The sequence below is a fragment of the Geotrypetes seraphini genome, chromosome 2, assembly GCF_902459505.1.
Source record: "Geotrypetes seraphini chromosome 2, aGeoSer1.1, whole genome shotgun sequence".
Classification (NCBI taxonomy): Eukaryota; Metazoa; Chordata; class Amphibia; order Gymnophiona; family Dermophiidae; genus Geotrypetes; species Geotrypetes seraphini.
In genome coordinates, this window is record NC_047085.1 from 321,711,324 (window position 1) to 321,734,180 (window position 22,857).

The 22,857-nt window shown below is 40.9% G+C and overlaps 1 protein-coding gene across 4 annotated transcripts in view; it reads right to left on the bottom strand.

The window, feature by feature from the left end:
• The window catches only part of RBMS3 (RNA binding motif single stranded interacting protein 3), a 1,318,368-nt gene that overhangs the window by 215,739 nt on the left and 1,079,772 nt on the right, over positions 1 to 22,857 (bottom strand). For all 4 annotated transcript variants that reach the window (XM_033930140.1, XM_033930137.1, XM_033930138.1 and 1 more), the window contains one exon: positions 17,959 to 18,005. In XM_033930140.1, coding sequence (XP_033786031.1) covers positions 17,959 to 18,005 — 47 coding nt within the window. The remainder of the gene's footprint in view (positions 1 to 17,958; positions 18,006 to 22,857) is intronic.

Below are 22,857 nucleotides of genomic sequence, written 5' to 3' on the forward strand. Positions count from 1 at the left end.
TACAGAGGATTCGTGCAAACCCCAATATAGTTGGCTTCAAGATACCCGGTCAGACACAGGAGGTTAAATTGTTGGCGTACGCAGATGACATCCTACTGTATATCACGCCTCCATCTTATCCACACCTGCTTTCGGATATAGGAAAATATGCAGCTGTTTCCGGCTATAAACTCAACATGAACAAAACTGAGGTGATGCCTATTAACTGCCCGACGGTTGAATCTGAAATTACTACCCATGGAGTGAAGTGGTCGGCCACATCTATAAAGTACCTAGGAGTGCTGTTTGGTCCGAGCATCGAGGAAACTATTCATCTAAACATGGATTACATTCTGGACATTATCAAGTCTTCTAGCTCCAAATGGTCCCCGTTATCCTTAACCTGGTGGGGTAGGATTGAAACAATTAAGATGATGATTGCCCCTAAGGTGAACTACATATTATCCATGTTGCCTTTTCATCTACCACTTACATTCTACAAGCAGGTTGATTCACTTCTCTCAAAATTTCTGTGGAAGAACAAACAGCCTCGTATTGCCTTGGCTAAATTGAAAGCGCCTCGCAATTCAGGCGGGGTGAACTTCCCCTGCTTTCTTCATTATCATCATGCCTATATCTTGAAGCAATGGTCCTTGGGATATCACTGTCCACTCCCGAGTGATCCTCCTGTTTGGCTCGCTATAGAGTGCGCAATTTATGGTGAAAAACGACTCAGATACTTGGCTGGCATCACTCTCTCCAAATCTGACAAATTAGATCACATATTAGTGGCCTACAAACAAGCGGTGGATAAAGCGGATTCTACTTTCTCATCTAGATGGAATAACTCCAACATGATCCCACTATGGAACAATGATCGGTTCAAGATTGCAGTCTTCTGTCTCGTGGCAGGATTGGCAAAGGTGTGGCATTTGGATGATACAGGACCTTAGAACAAATGAGACTTGGTCATCATTTTCTGACCTATCATCTACATGGGGCCTCGCTGGCTCTCAATTCTTCCGATGGCTTCAGCTACTACATTGCGTGCAAGGTGCCTTACATAATGTTAGCCTACAGCCGACTGATCCTGGATTACTTCATTTTATGGGTTCCTTCCCTAATGGAAACATTAAAGCATCTTTATGGTATCACCTATTACAAAGATCTTATTTTGCTGATCCCTTGGAACTGGAGGTGAAATGGTGCAAAGATCTCAACTTACCTTCTGATGCTATAGATTGGGGGTCTTTATGATCGACCTTTTTTAAATCCATTCACTCAGCCTCTCTCTTACAGTCTATATTTTTCCTATTACATAGAGCGGTATGGACTCCTGTTCTGTCCCATAAAATTAATAACACCTTACCTTCTGTATGCTGGTCCTGTAACTCATCCACTGGCACACTGGAACATCTTTTATTTTCCTGCCCACTACTACAGGACTACTGGCGGAGTGTATGGAATGTTATCAAGGATGTGGTTGGGCTGCAGGAATCCTTATCTTACCCCTCCTTAATCATAATGTCACAAGCTATCGCTGCACCTTTAAATCCAGACAAGGCCCGTTTGCTTACCATAATGATATCACTTGCTATACAGTCTGTGCTGTTTTGCTGGAAAGATTTCACTAAACTAGATTTCCACTTGTGGTGGAATACTCTCTGCCTTACTAGCAAATTTGAAAAAATATATGCTGAGAGGTCTAATTCCATGTCTAGATACCTAGATGTGTGGCATCCTCTCCTTTCGTATTGTGATGTCTAACCTTTGCATTTGATTGCTTCTGTATATTTGCTTGCTTGATACACTGTTTACCCTCCTCATTGTCTTTCATTGTATATGGGCAGGTTATCTATGTACGTAAACATCTATAGCCAATTTTTCAGTGTATGCTGTATCCCCTTCCCTTATATGCATCAGTGTATTCGTGTGACTGCTGTGAATTTCACCCTGAATTTGGTAGTTTGTATTCATTATTGTTCTTTCCTTGTACCATGAAAACTTAATAAACAGTTTTGAACTAAAAAAAAAAGTGTACCTGCGTGCCTCCATAGACGCACCACAGATGCCTTCCCCGGCAGCATTTTTTCTAAAAACATGCATCCCAAATGGCTGCTGGTTGGAGGTAGAATGCCTACCATCTCCTATAATTTGGACACATGGTTCGAGAATCAGCCCCTAAATCAGGGGTGTCCAATGTCGGTCCTCGAGGGCCGCAATCCAGTCGGGTTTTCAGGATTTCCCCAATGAATATGCATTGAAAGCAGTGCATGCAAATAGATCTCATGCATATCCATTGGGGAAATCCTGAAAACCCGACTGGATTGCGGCCCTCGAGGACCGACATTGGACACCCCTGCCCTAAATGTATATCAAACCTAGAATCCTGTTTCCAACAGTGCCCAATCCAGGTCATAAGTAACTGGCAGGATTTCAAAAGAGTAAACTAGATTCCATGCTGCTTAAACCAGAAATAAGCAGTGGATTTTCCCCACAACAGCCCTAATAATGGTTTGTTGACTTTTCTTCCAAGAACTTGTCCAAACCTTCTCGGACAATAAATTCTAGAGAGCTTAACTATAGATTAAAGACCAAATTCTATATGTTGCCTAAAAATTCAGTGCCGACAAGTGCAGTGTTAATTGTGATTTTATAAAGGTTATCCACACTTAATAAATGAGATCTTACAATCGCACAATCTTCTTGTGATTTAACAACCCCTCTTAGAAATCTGAGCTCCCTCCAAATCTTCCGAAAACATCTGAAAACCTGGTTATTTTCAAAAATGTAACTCTTCCTCTCTCTGGTTACTCTGTCCTAAATTTTCTCTTCATTTTGTCTTTTCCTTTCACTGGAGTTCCTTTCTACCCTAACCCTTGTTAACCGTGTCGAGCTTTGCTAATGTACAGATGATGCGGTATACAAACCCAAGGTTTAGTTTAGTTTAGTTTAAAATGTGATTCTTCACTTGTTATTCCTATTTCCATTTCCTATGTTAAAAATACAGTAATTCCAGTACAGATCCCTAGGGAACCCCACTACTTATGCTTCTTCATGAGAATGTTAACCATTTAACTCTACCCTGTTTTCTATCTTCTAAGTGGTTCTGGATAGGATTGCCGCCTAAGCCATGTCCTTAAGTGCTTTCTGAAAATTCAAATGAAGTTCACATCAATCTACAATCCAAACTGAAGCAAGCTGATCGACACCAGGAAGAAGGTTTAGATTTTAGGCTAGTCCTAAACTTTTGAAAAGCCCCCATTTGAATGCCCTATGGGACCTGCCAGGGTTATAGATTATTTCAACAACCATAGTTTGTTGAAATTTGCTGCACTGCCTTTCCTAATATACTTAACAAGGTGGTTTACAAACTAAACACTGGCAGAAAAGAAAGGCAATGGTTTGACAGGAAAGGAAAAGAAACAAAAAGGAAGCAGAAAGTCATTACAACAGAAGCATACAAGAAGTTCACATAGATAAGACATAACTCCTGTTTTACTAAGGTATGCTATGCGTTTTAGCGCATGCTAAATATACGCATGCACTAACCACTAACACGTCCATAGATTAACATGCACGTGTTAGCATTTAGCGTGTGATTAGCGCGCGCTAATATTTAGCTACAATGATTAGCGCACCTTTGTAAAAGGAGCCCATAGACTGAAGTTTACAAATACCATTGCTTTGGCTTGTATGCTTTAGGTAGTTTTTAAGTTATATGCTTCTGTATTTTTTTTTTAATTTTTTTTTTTTAATATTACATTACATTAGTGACTTCTATTCCGCCAGTACCTTGCAGTTCTAGGTGGATTACAAAAGAAGATAATTACATTTCCAGGAAAATTACAAATTAGGGTGCTGTTTACATGGTTGAGACTTTGATGGGAGATTTACAAGAGTGGGGATAGTCATGGAGATATGTTATGATTTCTTGATAATTTTTTTGAATAACAGGGTTTTGATTTCTTTTTGAAATGATATGAAGTCGATCGTTGTTGTCAGCATGTTGGAGATGGGGTGATCAAGTTTAGCTGCTTGCGTTGCTAGTAGGTTGGTATACCACTTCTTGTGCTGTGTACCTTTGAATGGGGGGTAGGTAAATGGGGTCCGAGTTCTCCTTTTTTGGTTGTTTTGTTCCAGTTTAGGTGATTGTTTAGATATGTGGGGGCAGTGCCATTCATTACTTTGAATAGTAGACAGTAGAATTTGAATAGTATTCGCGCTTGCATAGGTAGCCAGTGTGAGTCTAGGTATGCGGTGGTGACATATCCTATATAATAAAAAGCTAGCCGCGCATGCGCACTTCTATTTGCGTGTTCCGTGCGCTGTAGGTCTGTGGCCGAAGGAGTGTGCATGCGCGCTTATACGTCACCAGCCGATCGCCTCCACAAGCAGGACCGCAGCCAGCCGCCGATCTCCGTTCCTCCTGCACCATGGCACGCCAGGAATGTCCCTGCCTCCCCCGCCGCCGGCCTCGGGCTTCTGGGGGCCGGCGGTGCGAGCCGCCCGGCCGGTGCCGAGGCCCTGCCTCCCCACTTCCGCCCTACACGGCGCCACCAGACCCGACAAAACGGCCCTATACTCACAGACCCGCGAGCAGGGTTGCCATGGAAACCCAGCCGGAATAACATGCAGTCGCGCAAAGGTCAGTGAGAGGGGAGCAGGAGCTAAAGAGAGATTGAAAAAAACAAACAAACAACAGTGGACAAGGAGAGAGAGACACACAGACAGTCACAGAAGGACAGGGGGCTAAAGAGACAGATTGAAAAAATAACAAAACACAGAGGACAAGGAGAGAGAGACACACAGACACTCACAGAAGGACAGGGGGCTAAAGAGACAGATTGAAAAAATAACAAAACACAGAGGACAAGGAGAGAGAGACACACAGACACTCACAGAAGGACAGGGGGCTAAAGAGACAGATTGAAAAAATAACAAAACACAGAGGACAAGGAGAGAGAGAGAGACACAGGAAAAAAATGATAAACAGACATACAGCAGCCAAGGAGACAGACATACTTACATACAGCGTCCAAGTAGACAGACAGAGAGACAGTGGGCAAGGAGACAGCAAAAAAAATACAAACAGCCAAGGAGACAAACAGAAAAAAATAAAAAATACAATGCCCAAGGATAAATTCAGGAAAAAAAAACCATACAGACATACAGTAGCCAAGGAGTAAGACTGCAAAAAAGACATACAGACATACAGCAGCTAATGAGACAGATAGACTGACAGCGACCAAGTAGACAATCAGCAAAAAAACACAAACAAACACAGAAAGCAAAAAAAGAGAAACATACAGCGGCCAAGGAGACAGGCATGCAACAAATAGGAAAAATATAAAAACTTTTAATAAATCAACCATACGTAAAGAAGGAATTAAAAAAAAAAAAGGAAGAGACACCTACAGGGAAACACAGGATCAAGAGCATACAGAGAAAACAGAAGTTTGCAGGAATCAGGAACATATAGAGAAAGGAGAGCAGAGACCCCTGCAAGAAGAGAAAAATAGCAAAGAGACTGGGGATGAGAAAGAGAGCAGAGATGCTTGCAGGGAGAAAAAGCTAAGCAGTAATGTTACAGCTTGAGAGTGCAGACTGAGGAAGAAAGCAGAGACAGCGCTACACAGGGAAATGGAGGGAGGAAAGAGACAGAAAGAAAAATACAGACAGACATAAATTCTAGCACCCGTTAATGTAACGGGCTTAACGACTAGTGAATCTATATTGTAAGACCATGAATCAGGTCCTCAGTGCTTAAACAAAAAAAAAGGAAATTTAGAAGTAGACATCCAACATTATTTATTCAGACATCAGGAGAGGCTCTTGTCTGGATAAACAGCACGGACCAAGTAAGGAACAGATATTCAGTGGCAGTTAAGCAGAGAACGCATCAGAATATCAGCTTTGACTACCCTGGCACACTCCAGTAAATGCTGGAGCAGTCTCATCCAGGCACCATAGATCAGTGTTTCTGAACTCGGTTCTGGAGTACCCCCTGGCCAGTCAGGTTTCGGGCTATCCATAGTGATTAGGCAAAAATTTGATTTCTATCCACTGCCTCCATTGTATGCAAATCTCTTTCTTGCATATTCATTGTGGATATTCCGGAAACCTTGAAAAGGGGTACTCCAGGACCGAGTTCAGAAACACTGCCATAGATATTCAGTGCTGGTATCTAGGTAACTAATTCGGTGAGTAGAACCACATAAAATGCAGTGCTAACCATGCACAAATATCAGCTAAATCCAGTTAACTTCCAGAGGCCCCACAGGTCGCAGCAATACCAGCTGCCTGGATTAGACCCAGCACTGAATATTTGGGTCTAATTGAAATCACAGTGCTCAGTGCTTTAATAAACACTGAATGCCCTGGGTTGTACTGTATATTAATAAGTTAATAAAAAGTTGTATTTTCTCTAGAAGATTAAAGGAATACAATAGAACATTAAAATATAAGAATAGTCTTACTGGCTCAATCCATCTAGCCCAGAATCCTGTTTTTTAACAGTGGCCAATCCAGGTCACAAGTACCTGGCGAAAACCCCAATACTAGCAACATTCCATGTTACCAATCCCAGATCAAGGAGTGGCTTCTCCATGTCTGTCTCAATAGCAGTCTATGGACTTTTCCTCCAGTAATCTGTCCAAACTTTGATTAAACCCAGCTATGCTAACCACTTTAACCACATCCTCTGGCAATGACTTCCAGAGTTTGACTATTTGTTGAATGAAAAAAAAAATTCTTCCTATTTATTTTAAAGGTACATCCGTGTAACTTCAAGTGGTTCCCAACCCTGTCCTGGAGGACCACCAGGCCAATCAGGTTTTCAGACTAGCCCTAATGAATATGCATGGGGCAGATTTACATGCCTATCACATATATTATATGCAAATCTCTCTCATGCATATTCATTAGGGCTAGCCTGAAAACCCGATTGGCCTGGTGGTCCTCCAGAACAGGGTCGGGAACCACTGCCCTAGTCTATGTAATTTTTGAAAAAGTAAAAGATTGATTCACTTTTACCTGTTCTACACCTTTGAACCTTTTCTAATTCTACAATGAGATTCATTTTAAAAATAGAAAAACATCCAAAGAGTGGCATAAAGGAGGAGGTGTATATTTTTCTTGCCAAAACATCCAAATTGTTATTTTTGAAACTCATTTTGTAGATTGATTTATTTGCTGTTCATCAGCAGCGCATATAAATCTGAAGAGGCATTTGGAAGTATGGTTTGGGTGGGACTAGGGCAGGCGTATGATTTGGATGGTTTTCTGCAATAATCAAACATTTTAGAAAATGTCCAGGTCACAATTTGATTGTCTGGGACTAGAACATAAGAACATAAGAATTCCCACTGCTGGATCAGACCAGTGGTCCATCATGCCCAGCAGTCCGCTCAAGCGGCGGCCCTTAGATCAAAGACCAGTGCCCTAACTGAGACTAGCCTTATCTGCATACATTCTGGTTCAGCAGAAACTTGTCTAACTTTGTCTTGAATCCCTGGAGGGTGCTTTCCCCTATAACAACCTCGGGAAGAAGTGCCAAAGAGTGCCCAAATTGACCAGATGAGCACTGGAGGGATGAAAGCATGACCCCCCCCCTCCTCACACACACACACACACACACACACACACACACACACACACTCCCACAGTGGTCACTGGCCCCCTTCCATCCCCCAGAGATATGAATGAAACAGTAAATACCTGCCTGTATGATAGCTTCAGATGTTATCTAACAGTGGACTTTTGTATAGAGCAGTGTTCTTCAACCGCCAGTCTGTGGACCGGTGCCAGTCTGCAGAAATTTTCTGCCGGTCCACAGGGCCGGCACGTTCATCGGGCCCATGACAGTGTTTTTCAGCCACCGGTCCATGGTGTGATCAACACGGCGTCTTCGGGCTGGCTCCCTGAGTGCTGCAGTGTACAAAGCCATGGGAAAAGGCTCCTATGCACGTCCTGCACCTGAACCGGAAGCCTTCTCTCTGACGTTGCAACGTCAGAGGGATGGCTTCCAGATGAAGCGGGGGATGTGCACAAGGAGCCGCTGCACCATGGACTGACCCGAAGATAACACCGGGGGGCAGGCCAGAAGGCAAGGCACAGCATTATGTGTTGTTAATACGATTATATTTTGTGTGTGTGTTCAACATCTGTTATATTGTGTGTGTGTGTTCAACATTGTTCAACATTTACCTTGCCTCATTGGGGAACTTACTACAAAGCTTAAAAATCAAATTTTATATCTATGCTGATAATATTACCATAGTTATTCCCCTTACTACTCTGACCTCCGAGACAAAGATTCATGCATCATCCATTCTAGAGCAAATTGAACTATGGATGACCGACTTCAAATTGAAGCTCAACACAGATAAAACTAAATTTTTCCTGGAAAGCCCTAATGACAAAATCAAAGATTCATCGATCTCCCTGAATGGTCAGGTCTTCCCTATTGACCACTCCATAAAAATTCTGGGAGTGACTCTGGACCGCCACCTTACTCTAAATATTACACATATTTATTGGTTAAAAAATGCTTCTCGTTACTATGGAAGAGCCATCAGAAAATACTTTGATGTAGCATCTTTCCGCTTACTGGTTCAATCTTCCATCTTAAGCATGTTCGATTATTGCAACATCATTTACTTGGGATCCTTCAAAACAACCATTCTAAGACTCAGAGTCATTCAAAATTCGGCAGTTCGACGGATTTTTGGACTAAAGAAATAGGAACACAAGCCCCTATTATCAAAAACTCCATTGGCTGCCCCTGGAGGCACGTATTCTGTTTAAGTTCTCTTGTTTGTGTTATAAATCAATATTTGATCTGGCCCCCACTTACCTAGTTTCCCAATTTAACCTGGAAAGTTCTATTAGACCCACACGAAGAATACATCTGTTCACCTATCTGACAATAAAGGCCTGCCACTACAAAAGATTGCTGGCCAGAAACTTTGCCTTCCAGGCAGGCAAATGGAATGATTAGCTGAGTAACGTTATCACGCACTCCTCAACCTACTTCAATTTTAGAAAACTGGTAAAAACGAGTTTGTTCAATCGATTTGTAAACTAAGAATTTTATAGCTCTGCTAATTCAACCAGTAACCTTAAGAACTATATAGCTTTCCATTTCTTCCATTATGTAAGATTGTATTGATGACTTTGAATTGTGACCTCTTCGCTGATTGTCCAGCGCTTCTTGTTGTAAACCGCCTCGAACTATCATGGCTTTGTCTGTATATAAGAATAAAATTATTATTATTATTATTATATGAAAAATGAATGGAAAAATGGTGTTACAATTAGTTTTATTATGGGGGCGAGGTCTGGAGCAGAGATTTGGTGGAGATGGACGGGGTCTGGCCGACGACTTAGCCCATATGGTCTATTTTATTTTGTATTGTGATGAGTCACAGATGTATCAATTTTTTTTAAACCAATAAAAATGTATTGAACTAAAAAAAACAACTAAATATAATCAAACCAAAGGAAAAACTAACAATACTGTACATGACATGGGAAGCAAAATGAAATGAAAATGTTTGGGCTGCCCATCTCTAGTACCACCAAGGTAAATGCCAGTGGCTTTGAACCTAAATGGTAACAGTGGGTTAAAAGATTGTTTTAATATAATGAAATATTCAGCGTCAATATCCAGGTACAGCCCAGGGCTGAATACTTAAGATATAAAAATCCTGGGAGGGACGGCATTCTAGAAAAAAAAAAAAAAGCTGTCTGCCAAGGGATGAATATTACTCTCAGGCATCATATGGATCCATTTTGCAGATTGATCAGTCTTTTTTTTAAAAAAAAAAAAATCCTAGAACATGCATAGATTTGCATTATTAAATTATTTCCCTAATACTAGCAGAACTATAAAGCCATGCAAGCCAGAGATGGGTCAGCTTGTCCGGAAAAAAAAAAGGAGGCAGATGATGCCCTGGAAAAACCTTTCTGGAGATAATACCAATCTTGGCAGGAATATATTTATTCCCAGGTACAGTATAAAAGTGACACTTCTGGTTAGCAGATCTTTAGCTACTAATACTACTACTTATCACTTATATATCACTGAAAGGCATATGCAGCGCTGTACATTTTGACATTTATAGACAGTCCCAGCTCAGAAGAGCTTACAATCTAACTTGGACAGACTGACATGACATATAGTAGCTAGAGTAGAAGGGATTAATGGCATGCATTTAGGCCCTGATTCTATAAAAGATGCCTAAAGTAAGGTACCTAGACCAGTATGCCTAACTGATTTAGGCACCTAACTTACTCTGGCTTTTCCAAAGATGCAATAGAGGTTTCTGTCATGGGCCAGTGAGGTAAATTCTCTGATGCTCTGCAGCTTTGTAAAAGGAACCTTTAATTATTTAATAAGCTTAATTGGTTCTGATAATCAACAATCAGCACTTTATAATTAGTTTAAATTAAAATTAATTGGGTGGTATGTGCCTAGACAATAGATTTGACTGTATTGCTACAGAAGATAGAGATCCCGAAGAGTTATGGAATGATATCAAAACCATAATTAGTGACAAAGCAAAAAAAGCAAAAAAAAAACAACAAAACACCCCAGAAGAGAAGGAAAGGCAAGAAATTGCCTTGGATTTCAGAAGAAACTAAAAAAGTAGCAGAACGTAAAGGTTACTACACACTATGGAAACTGCGTACCATTAAACCTTATTTTGAGTTTTCTGCTTTTAAACTTCTGGTACAATCTTTATTATTGAGTCTTTTGAATTATTGCAATATTGTGTATTTAACAATTCCCACGAAAGACATGGTTTGACTCATATTGATTCAGAATACAGTAGTTAGAATGATCTATGGCAGGGGTGCCCACACTTTTTGGACTTGTGAGCTACTTTTAAAATGACCAAGTCAAAATGATCTACCAACAATAAAATAATAAAAAAAAACAAACACCACAAAGCACACTGAAAGGCAGAGAAAATGTTAATTATCATTCATATTCCAGGGTTTTTTCCAAAGAGGTCAAGGCAGATGACTCTATGCAATGTCACCTCAGTAACAACCATACAAAAATAGACAAATATACCCCCTCCCATTTTACTAAACCACAATAGCAGTTTTTGACGCAGGGAGCTGCGCTGAATGCCCAGCGCTGCTCTCGACGCTCATAGGCTCCCTGTGCTAAAAAACACTATTGTGGTTTAGTAAAAGGGGGCCATAGTGCAAAATATAGACAGCATATATAAATTCTAAAAACAGATACATTTTGATCACTAAATTGAAAATAAAATCATTTTTCCTACCTTTGTTGTCTGGTGATTTCATGAGTCTATGGTTGCACTTTCTTCTTCGGACTATGCATCCAATATTTCTTCCCTACTTTCAGCCTCCTGTATGCTTCCTCTCCTCCAGACCTCATTCTCAACCCCAACTTTTTCTTTCTCTCTCCCTGCCCCCTTCTTTCTTTCTGTCTCTCTGCCTCCCTTTCTTGTTTTCTCTCTCCATGCCCCTTTCATTCTGTCTCCCTGTTCCCCCTTTCTTTCTGTTTCCCTTCTTTCTTTGTCTCCCTGCCCCCCTTATTTCTGTCTCCCTGCCTGCCCCCTTTCTTTCTTTCTTTCTTCCTGTACTCCCCCAAGCCACTAAGTTTGCTGCCGCCACCATCGGGGAACAGGCCCCCAAGCCACCGCCACCCCAAGTTCTCCCTTAAGAAGCATCGCACTGATTAGCATTCCGCTCCCTGACATCAATTCTGACGTCGGAGAGGATGTTCAGGGCCAGCCAGGCAGCGATTTGCTAGCCCAGAACTTCCTCTCTGACATCAGAATTGACTTCGGGGAGAGGAATGCTGGTCGGCCCGACGCCTCTGCAGGGAGTGCTTGGGCTGGCGGTGAGGGACGTTGGGGAGAGGAAGGCTGATCGGCCCAGTAGATCGGGATGGCAACATGAGTTTATCACGGAGCCCAAGATGGGCTTCGCGATCGACACGCATTGCCTTCCCGATTTTCCGGTCGATCGCGATCGACGTATTAGGCACCCCTGAACTATGGTCTTAAAAAATATGATCATGTGACTCCATTTTATTGTGAATTGCATTGACTGCCAATAGAGGCTTGTGTTTTCAGAGTGTCCAGCCATCTGATTGCAGGTTGCCCTCTTTGCCTGGTTCATTCGATCTTTCCAAACATGATGTCCTTCTCCAATGATCTTTCTCTTCAGACAGTATGACCAAAATAAGACAGTCATAACGTTATCATTTGGGCTTCTAGAGCTAGATGCACTAAAATCAGTGATCGTCCCTAAATCTGTTTTGACAGCTTTAGCAACGATCGCGTTTACTGTCCCGATTCACAAAATGGCTCACCATGTGTTTTTCCCCTCGATTGCCCATTTTTTGATCCGGCCATGCAAATTAGCTAAAACCCCATGCAAAGTTGCCAAGTGATTGATGCATTAACATTGCTTGGCTATGCAAAAAACTGGGGGTTTAGCTATCAGAAAAAAATGACAGGTCTGCGTTACTGACAGGTTTGTCTGGTATTTTTTTTTTTTTCTTTTTTTCCAATGGTACAAATATTTTGAAAAGAGATAAGTTTTCAGTTGAGTTCTGAAATATTTATAAGAGCAAGCTCCAAGCAATAACAATCGTAATTCTCTGTTGTGTGAAGCCGCTTGGAATGCTAAAGTATGGTCCAGAAATGTCTTACTTTTATAGCCCTGTACTGATGGGAAGGTGAATAGGGCATGAGACTTTCTACTATTTTTATACGATGCTAGAGAGAATCTATTAACCATATAAGACGGAGTGGTACCATACTGTACATAACCTTATAGCAAAAGAAACCCATCTGAGCTAATCAGGGCCTTAGGCTCATCTCCTGCATTACATGGTGCACCAGGGAGGAGAAGGCCTGTCATTTTGGGCGGACCTCGGAACTGGAGAGACCATGCATCCCTCCAGCTCCCATCTACCAAAGGTACGAAAGGGGGGGGGGGTTCAGGGAGTTGGGGGGGTTCAAGGGAGCATCCGGTGGTAGGAGAGAATGGGCATCCCTCCTGCCTTTTTTACAGGAGGAAGGGGGGAGGAGAGGGGATGGTTCATTGGGGCCTCCTTTGGCAGGATGGAGTGGGCATCTCTCCTGCTAAGTTTCGCTCATGGGAGGGGGGATACCCGGTGCCGCATTCATCGGGGGTCATTGGGAAGGGCTGTCATTGACGGTGAGGGACCTTTTTTTTTTCATTTTTTTAATGGGACAGATATTTTGCATGTATAACACACACAAAATATTTGTACCATTGGAAAAAAAAAAGAAAAAAAATATACCAGGCAAACCTGTCAGTAATACAGACCTGTCGTTTTTTTCTGATAGCTAAACCCTCAGTTTCTTGCATAGCCAAGCAATGTTAATGCTTCAATCGCTTGGCAACTTTGCATGGGGTTTTAGCTAATTTGCATGGCCAGATCAGAAAATGGGCAATCGAGGGGAAAAACACATGGTGAGCCATTTTGTGAATCGGGTCAGTAAACGCAATCGTTGCTAAAGCTGTCAAAACAGATTTAGGGACGATCACTGATTTTAGTGCATCTAGCTCTAGAAGCCCAAATGATAACGTTATGACTGTCTTATTTTGGTCATACTGTCTGAAGAGAAAGATCATTGGAGAAGGACATCATGTTTGGAAAGATCGAATGAACCAGGCAAAGAGGGCAACCTGCAATCAGATGGCTGGACACTCTGAAAACAACCATGAGGATGACACTGGAGGACTTTAACGGACTAGCACAAAACTGATTTATTTTTAGATCTGTAATCCATCAAGTCGCTAGGACTCGAGCACGAGTCTATGGCACCTAAGAAGAGGTAAAAATACAATCAGCCCTTACAGCTCGCTGTGGGGATGTGAAAAGACTGTTATATCAAAGTGAACAGCGGTCTATTTTCTTTTTGAAAACTATCTGGCCTTATGGACTTCATCAGAAAGTAGAATGGTGTGCCTTCTACTGATGGTGAGATCATTTGTTCCAGTAAATAAAGTTTTTTGACATTGACCCCTATGAACCTGGAAGTATAAATCCTAGTGCCATTCTGAGCTGTGTGTGGACGGAGCAGGAGAGAAGGTGATTACCCTGACGCAGCCGTTGTTCGGCGAAACAAGAGCCTTGTTGGTGACATCCAGTTCCCTGTCTTTTGTCAGCGTGAGAAGTGCTATAGCAGGAAGATCTACTCACTGCTGTTGTTGCCATCAGCAGAAGATAAGTGAACTGCTTTGTTCTTTTTCTGGCTCCCTGTGCACAGTGGTGGCTTTGGTCCCGTTTTGAAAAGTTACGTTTTGAAATGTGTGGTTTTTTGCCTATGATACAGAGCAGGACTGGCTTAAGAACTCATTGGGTTGCCATCCGTATATTGTTGATAAGTTGAGGCTTTTTCTCCACCTATAATAAATGCACTTTCATGGGGTATTTCCACCATTAGGCTAATAACAATTTTTTGCTGATTGTATTTTTATTACGTTATTGCAATTTGGATTCACCTAAGAAGAGGTGCCTAACTTTGTAGGTACTTACCGCTTTTGGATACACACCTAGCCCAAGGCACCTACCAGAAAGTGGGCATGGTTAAAGATAGAACTTGTGCTTGTTTTAGGTATAGACACCAAAAAAATGGAGTAGGCACCAGTATTTAGGCCAAGAAAATCATTTTTGGTGCTGCTAAGTGTGATTCTAACTGAACATTGATTGGCACTATATGCCATGTCCTCGGGGCCTTAGTGGCTTCACTTCTTTCATCCCTGAAATATCTTATTTTGAACTCTGATAAATATCCTAATAAACATCTTATCTCTCTAATATCCCTTTTACGACTATTGACATTCAGGAAGATTCAAATATCCGGAGATTTCGGCTCAGAAACAGTATGGAAGGGGAAAGTGTTAATTAATCCTTAACGGCTGATATTCAGACAGCAGAATGCAAGCCTGCTAATTCCCGTGGTCAGCCATGACCATAGGCATTCAATTTCCAGTGACTGGCATTGAATATCCAGTATATTTTTTGGCAGCATAAACTTAACTAGCTATGTCAATATTCAGCTGGCCGGTTAAATTTATAGTGACCAAAGGTATGATCACTATTTGCACAACCCAATTTGGCTGCTAAATTTGGCTAGTCAACACAGAAAATTGTCAGTTATCACACTATATACCTGGTTAACAATTAGCCACAACCTGGTTATCTTGTGCAATATATTTGGATTTAGTCATCTAAACACTATTTAACCGGTCAGCACCATTTCTAGCAAGTTAAATAGTGCTGAATATTGGCCAGACAATATTTTTTCTCAATAATTCCTGTTTTACAAGTACCAGGTCTAAATAACAGCGTCACCTGGTGTGATCGGAGCCTCACATTTATATTTTGGGCCTACCTTAATCCCACCTAAAACATGCCCAGACCATGCTTCTTTGCCATATTGACATACTACGGTGTTAGAGGTCCATATCCATACTGCTTTTGTAAAATTAGGATCTGGACATCCATGAAATATGGACATCTAAATGCCAGTGTTCAGACATCCAAAACAAGAATAGGCTTATAAAATAACCACCATAGCATCATAATTCAACCAACATGAATAACCCAAAGCATTTTAGCCTTATGTTTAACACAACAAAACTATATTACGCATGAGCATAAAGCCATGTACAAGGTAGTGATGACCTTTTCTGAGTTTATTTTCTTTCCATTTTCCAGTATAATCACTTATTATTGTCTAGCCTTAATTAGAAGCTGTTCAAACCTTTGACTCTGCCGCTTCCTGGGTCATCACAGTTGAGTTCAAATAAACACTAGCATTATGACAGCCAGCTGGCAGCGATGAGAACCAGATGCTCCTTATCACACACTAGGTCTGGTGTGACATCTCTTCTTTGTTCTGCTTTTAGCTATTTAGCTCTTTCATACTGAAAACTTACAGGCGTTAGATCTCGGAGACCTTCATAGGAAATTTAAAACTGAGATAATTTTAATCAAATCTTTATTTTGAGTTTGCAATACGGAGCATACGATTACTTTCAATCTAGGCTACAATTCTGTCTCCTGGATATTCAGCCGACGGCGGTCAGCAATTTTTTTAAATGCTTACCGTCAACATATGAATTATCCACTGATATTCACTGCCGGGCTATGTCTAGGTACCAGCAATGAATAGTAGTAGATACTTTTGAGTGGCCTGGCCACCCGGCACTTATGCCGGATATTCAGCCAGGATCATATAACAGTTATGCAGCCTCAGCTGAATATCAGGTCAGCCACATAAGTTTTTTGTTTGTTTTTAAATGCAACCCCCCCTCCCAAACCCCACAATGCTCTTTCCCACCTCTCCCCCAACCCTCCCTCAACCAGCCATCATAGAAACATGTCAAGAAAATAGGTTAAAAAAATAGAAAATTGGAAGGTTTTGTCAAGAAAAATATCCATATGTCTCTTTATGCCACTTATGGGATGTTTTTCTCTTTCACAAATGAACACCATAGTCTCCCGGATTCTATCTATGGTAGCCAAACTGTGCATTCAACTGAATTATTTAATGAATCAATCGGTGCAAATAATTGACCACTAACAAGCAATTATCAGCACTAATTGACACTGATTTGAATTTATATGCCCGACTTCCTAAGACTGATTAAGTAGCTTGCGTATACGAGTTATTCTAAGGTGCGGGTCTGAAAAGAGGGCATGGCCATGGGAGGGGCATGGGTGGGCTGTGGGCGTTCCTATAAACTACAGGCACTGTTATAGGCTATGTCCGATCTGCACAGAATTCAGGCACAGACATTTACACCAGGTTTTATTTGGTGCAAATGGTTGTGCCTAAATTGCAGTTGTGGTAGGGTTACCAGATTTTCTTTTGGAAAAATCCAGACCCATGGTCACGCCCCTCCCCCCCGGACCACCCAGTTCCGCCTTTTTCCCGTCCTGTTCTGCCCCCAGATGGCATCCGTGCATGTGTGGACACAAACGCAATGACATCACATGCATGTGCACGTGACATCGCTGCATTGCATTTGCACACGCGCGGATGCCCCTTCCTGACGCGATTATGTCGGGAAGCTTTTCAAAACCCGGACAAAGTGCCGGGTTTTGAAAAGCCATCTGAACCCCGGACATGTCCTCAAAAGGGGAAATCTGGACGTCTGGTAGCCCTAAGTTGTGGGGCCAGCTGCTATATGTATTCTAGAAGCCATGGCTAATTTTAGACATGGTTTATAGAATAATGCTAAGCACGGTTTTTATAGTGCCATATATAGAATCTGGCCTAGTGTGTGTACATGTGATAGTTTGCAAATGCACTAATGGTTTCTTCCTGCAATACTTTATTTGCAAAGAGAATGCACTATTCCGAAAACAAATGGTGTGACATCTTTGCAGATAGTGCAAACTATAATTGCCAAATGAAAAAACCCAAACAAACCCATGAAATGTGTTTTTTTTTTTTTCTGCAGGTTTTCATTTGCCAGTGAAATTATCAGATATGTCCTTGACATTTCCTTTGTCATTGCAAATCAGAACTAAATATACTTAATCAAAAGCAAAGATGTTATAAAGTTAGTATAAAACCAGAACATATAAATATTGTAATTCATAAAAACAACTTAACAGACAGATAAGATTCCAACTCATATACAAAAATAGAGCTACAACCCACAAAGGCACTAGATTAAAGATTGATCATTCAAATGGTTTTAGAAAAAAACATTAATTTAGCTCTGATTTAGACCAGTGTAACCTTTTTAAATATTTATTCTGAAATATTCTGAAAGACAAACTGGCTAACAGATCCTCCAATATTAGGCTGAAGAAACACTGATATAGAGGATATGATGCAGATGAAAATGGAAATAATTCTTCTACGTGTACAATAAAGTTGCCTTATTCAACAAGAATGTTAAGAAAAGTAAGAACACAAAATTGGAGAATTTACTTACCCATTCTGCATAGCAGCCGTGGGGTCGTACGTCAAAGTCATGCCAGCCTACAAGCGGTTTGGGAGGGGAAAAAGAAAGTTATATTAAAGCAAATAAAAAAAGAGATCTTATTCAATATCCCCCTCTTTTATCAAGCTGAATTAGAGGTTTATAGTGCAGGCCAATGAGGTAAATGCTCCGACACTCATAAGAATTCAATGAGCATCAGAGAATTTACTGTGCTGGTCTACACTAACCCCCTCTTTTACTAAGGCACAGGCTAAATCTATGCGCGTGCGCTAACTGCTAACATGTCCATAGACTAACATGCACGCGTTAGCATTTAGCGTGTGGTTAGCGCGTGGTTAGCGCACATAGCACACCTTAGTAAAAGGAGCCCTAAAAGCCTATAGTGCAGTTTGATAAGAGCCAGCCTATCCCCCTCCTTCACAAAGCCGCACTGGCCATGGCGGTAACAGCTCGGACGCTCATAGAATTCTATGAGCGTCGGAGCTGTTACCGCGGTGGCTGGCACTAAAAACACTAGCACGGCTTTGTAAAGGAGGGGGTATATTAGATAAAAGGGGCCACTGGAAAGTTCTTAGTGTTTTCTTGACACACTTCATTTCAATTATAGGAAATGAAACTAAAAGTGCCAAGAAAAGTGTGGAATAACTTGTAAGTTTCACGGCTCCACATCATTCTCTTCTTGGTTGGGCTGAGAACTTTTCAGCAGCTCCTCATACTTCTAATACTGAAATCAGAGCAATGTTCATAACAATTCTTGGGTTTCAAATGCCCATCCCCCCCAAGATGAAATCCACAGGAAAATATAAAATATGTATGTGTTTCAAAGACTGGTTCTAAACCTGAGGCACCCAAAACGCATCTGAATTTTAGGGCAATTCAAATATCCAAATGTATGAAAATGCATCTCATTAATATACTTTGGGGTTCATAATTGAAACAGAAGTTGATGTTAATGCTAAAGTAGATGTGTCTCGGAAATTCAGTGCTGTTTGGAGAAGACTCTTTCCCCTTTTCTGTTGCATTCAATCTGATAGATGGCATGTCTTCTATTAACTAACCCCCCACACACACACTCTCCACTCTAATTCACAGAATATAAACTGTACTCTGGCTGTAGAGAATACAAGTTGCATTTTCCATATATCGTCCTTGCAGTGCTCTAAGCAACTTTTCTCCTGTTCTTCAGAACTGCTAGATCAGCACAGCTTTTAAAGGAGTGCAGATGCAGAAATGGACAAACCCTATGGAAACCAGGCTACATCATGAACAATGGTCCCACTTCTTTCCAGCAGTATATTCAAAGTGATTTAAATGGCCAGGAGAAGTTCCAGGCCATTTAAATCTCTTTTGCAGGGCTAGCAAGGGATATTCAGCAGCATTTAACTGGATATTTTGTAGGTAATCCAAGAGCAGAGTTAGGGCAAAAAAAAGCAGTTTGTGGTGATTTTCAGCCCACTAACTGGCTGAGCAACTGCATAAAGTTAGGACATTAAAAAGACTGTCCTAACTTCATGTGATGCGTTAACCAGGCACTGGATTGAATACTAGCTGCAGCCTGAATATTTTTAGGGTCATGGCCAATGTGGTTCCCTCTCTCCCTCCTTTCCACCCCTAGAAACAGAGAAGCAGACCCCTTTCTGATCCTCCTTTCTTTCTAACCCCCAGAAGCACCCGTCTGAGTCCTCTCCTTCTCTTCATCCCAACCCTATTATAAGAAGCTCTCCTTTTTTAATCCCTCTTCCCAACCCCCAGAAGCAGAGAATCAGCCCTTCTTCTGATTCCCCTCTCTCCCAACCCCATCAGAAGAAACCCTCCCCCTTACAATCTTCCTTACCTCCTTTCCCACCCCCATCCCCCAAGGGTAAGAAAGGCTGACCTAGTCTGCACCCCTCACGGTCCTTTAGGATCCTCTGAGGCTACCCTGACATGTCCTGGTGGTCCAGTGACGTCTGAAGAGCAGGAAAAATGCCCATTCATTGCCAGTTCCTTAAAATAGCTGCTATGACTTCTAGACACTGAAATATTCTTCCTTGGTCAATATTGCAAAATAAAAACAATGAGAAAACTAATTCGCTAATGATTTTCTCACCATAACATCATCTTAGCCGATAACAAAGAAGGAAAAGTATGATTTTGAAAGATATTTAATCTGATTTAAACCGAAAGTCATAGCTCTTATGGCATGCAATATAATGTATTTGTTTCATCCTTATTTGCCTACTAGTGAGGTAAAACATTTAGAAGGACTCAGCAAGTACCATGGAGGTTCTATATCTTCATATGCAGAAATTTAGGTTGGGTGCAAAGTATTACCTATATGACGATAAAGCAGCATATAGGGGTCCTTTTACTAAGGTACGCTAACTATTTAGCATGTGCTAAGCAATTTAGTACACACTAATCGAATTAGCACACACTAATCAATTTAGTGCACATTATAGATTAGCGGCGCTACAGATTAGCACACGCTAAATGCTAAGGCACCCATTATATTTTGTGGGTGCCTTAGCGTTCAGCTCGCTCTTTAATCTTAAGCATGTGCTAAATCGGTTACTGCACACTAAATCGATTAGCACACCTTAGTAAAAGGACCCCATAGTTTGGTATACAAGACTAGATCTAGGGTTCATCACATCTATAGGTTATAGTGACTGCCACAAAAGCAGAAACCTTACAGTGGCTTAGTCAGATCATGTTACCCCATGTGTATGCCTCCAGAGGCAGCTTCTTAGCACATTATACTGTATATTGTATGTGGAAGTGATATGACGAGGTTACAAAGACTGTTTTATTTATTTATAACTAAGCAGTTTCCATAATATACATACTTAATTATCAAATGACATGCAAATCCTGCACTTTCTTAAAACATTTTCTCTAGTCAAAAGCTTCCATAAACAAAATGGTTTTCAAAACCTTTTAAAATTTTAAAATGTTTAAAAGAGATCTCAATGGTCCTGTCAATTTGTTCCACAAAATAACTCCTGCAGAAGGAGATCACAAAGGCTCTCAAATTTTCATAATGCATTTATACAAAACCATCAATTGACAAGACACACCTTCCTTTCAGACCTTAATGCTCTGGCAGGCTGGTAAAGTGGCATCACTTGTGCCAATTACCAATGAAACCAAAAATGGATAACCTTGAAAATCTATGAACTTGTTTTTTTAATCTTTTCAAAAATCTGCTCTTAATCAAAGCAGTCGAATTTCCCAGGAATCCTCGGATTAGCTAAAGCCACCTGCTGGCGGCCATCCACTGGAAGCTTTTGGCAGCTCCAAGGAAAGCGAAGGAGCTGCCATGTGGGAAGATATAAAGAGCCGGCAAACGCTCTTCTGTGACCAGTGTGAGTTGTCAAGCAACTGGCATTGTTTTCCAAACAGTGTTATATTTTTAGTGAAATAAGAAAGGTAGCAACTTCCTAGGCACTTATCCTCATGGAAATTCAATGACATCCTCAAATCATTATTTATTTACTGAAGTGTTTGGTTTTATAACCCAAGACTACAAGGAGACATCAACATGCACCTTTTTGTTGGTTCTTTATGTCTCATTACATGCAAAATAGGCGTTTTAATAGGGGCGCTGCTCTTACAAGTTCCTGCTGAAGGAAGGAAAAAGAGAAGCATAAACAAAAAATTCACTTCAAAGAACTGAAAGCGGTGTACATTCCCAGCACAGATTGAATTTATATCCTAGAAAGATTGGCCAAGCAAATTGGAAGACTTGGGTGTTTCTGCCATGCAAATCTTCTCTACAGGGACTCGGCACCACTTTCAGCAGGACTAATAACTATTATCTTTGACATTACTGTATAATTTTAGCTTTCAGCTGTCTTATATTTTAAGTTTTCTTCTCATACAGTGAATTATAAATTACGTTGTTGCCCAGGTTAGAGATATTTATTTTCTTTAGTACTTGAAGAATACAAGACTGTAAACAGAAATTCCGAGGTAGTCTAAAAGGTCTTGACTGCTCAATTTTGTCTCTGGTTTTCTCTGTGCAAAAGCATTAACCTCTAGGTGGCATGTTCTAGCTGACCAGTCTAAAAAATGTTGTTTGTTTGCAATACCTATCTAGCAAAGGATATTTAACCATAAGGGAAATTACCTAGGCAGGGATCTCTCTTAATTCTTCAGAATACTGTAGCTTTCTCTAAAATTTCCCTGCATTTATTGACATTTTAGATATTATAGTCTACTGAATAGAAAGTGAGATATCCACACAGAAAAAAAAAAAAATCCAAGAAACACCAGATCACTAATAAATATATCTTGCCTTTTTTTTTCATATACAGTAAAACCTTGGTTTGCGAGCCATAATTCATTCCAGAAGCATGCTTGTAATCCAAAGCACTCGTATATCAAAGCGAATTTCCCCAAAGGAAATAATGGAAACTCAGACGATTCGTTCCACAACCCCAAAACTTTAATACAAAATACTAAACATACTTGTATTGCAAGACCTCGTTCATTTAGAACAGTCACTACACTCCCGCAGCGTCAGAGGGAGAAGAACCATCGGCTCAGTTGTGATCTGTGCATACTGTAAGTACTTGTATTGCAAGACATTGCTTGTATATCAAGTTAAAATTTAATCAAATGTTTTGCTTGTCTCGCAAAACGCTTACAAACCAAGGTACTTGCAATCCAAGGTTTTACTGTATAAGAAACCACTTTGCTCATATGGCAAAGTCTGGGGTTACATATATGAAGCTTTTAATTGTTACGGGCCCTGAAAGAGTGTTGTATACTGTACATATGTGGGTGGGGAGCAACATTCACCATTACCACTCATTACAACTCCGCGGGCCTCCCAGCTCCGCGTTAAAGTATTCACTCATAGGGCTCCTTTTACTAAGCTGCAATAGTGTTTTTAGTGCACGCTAA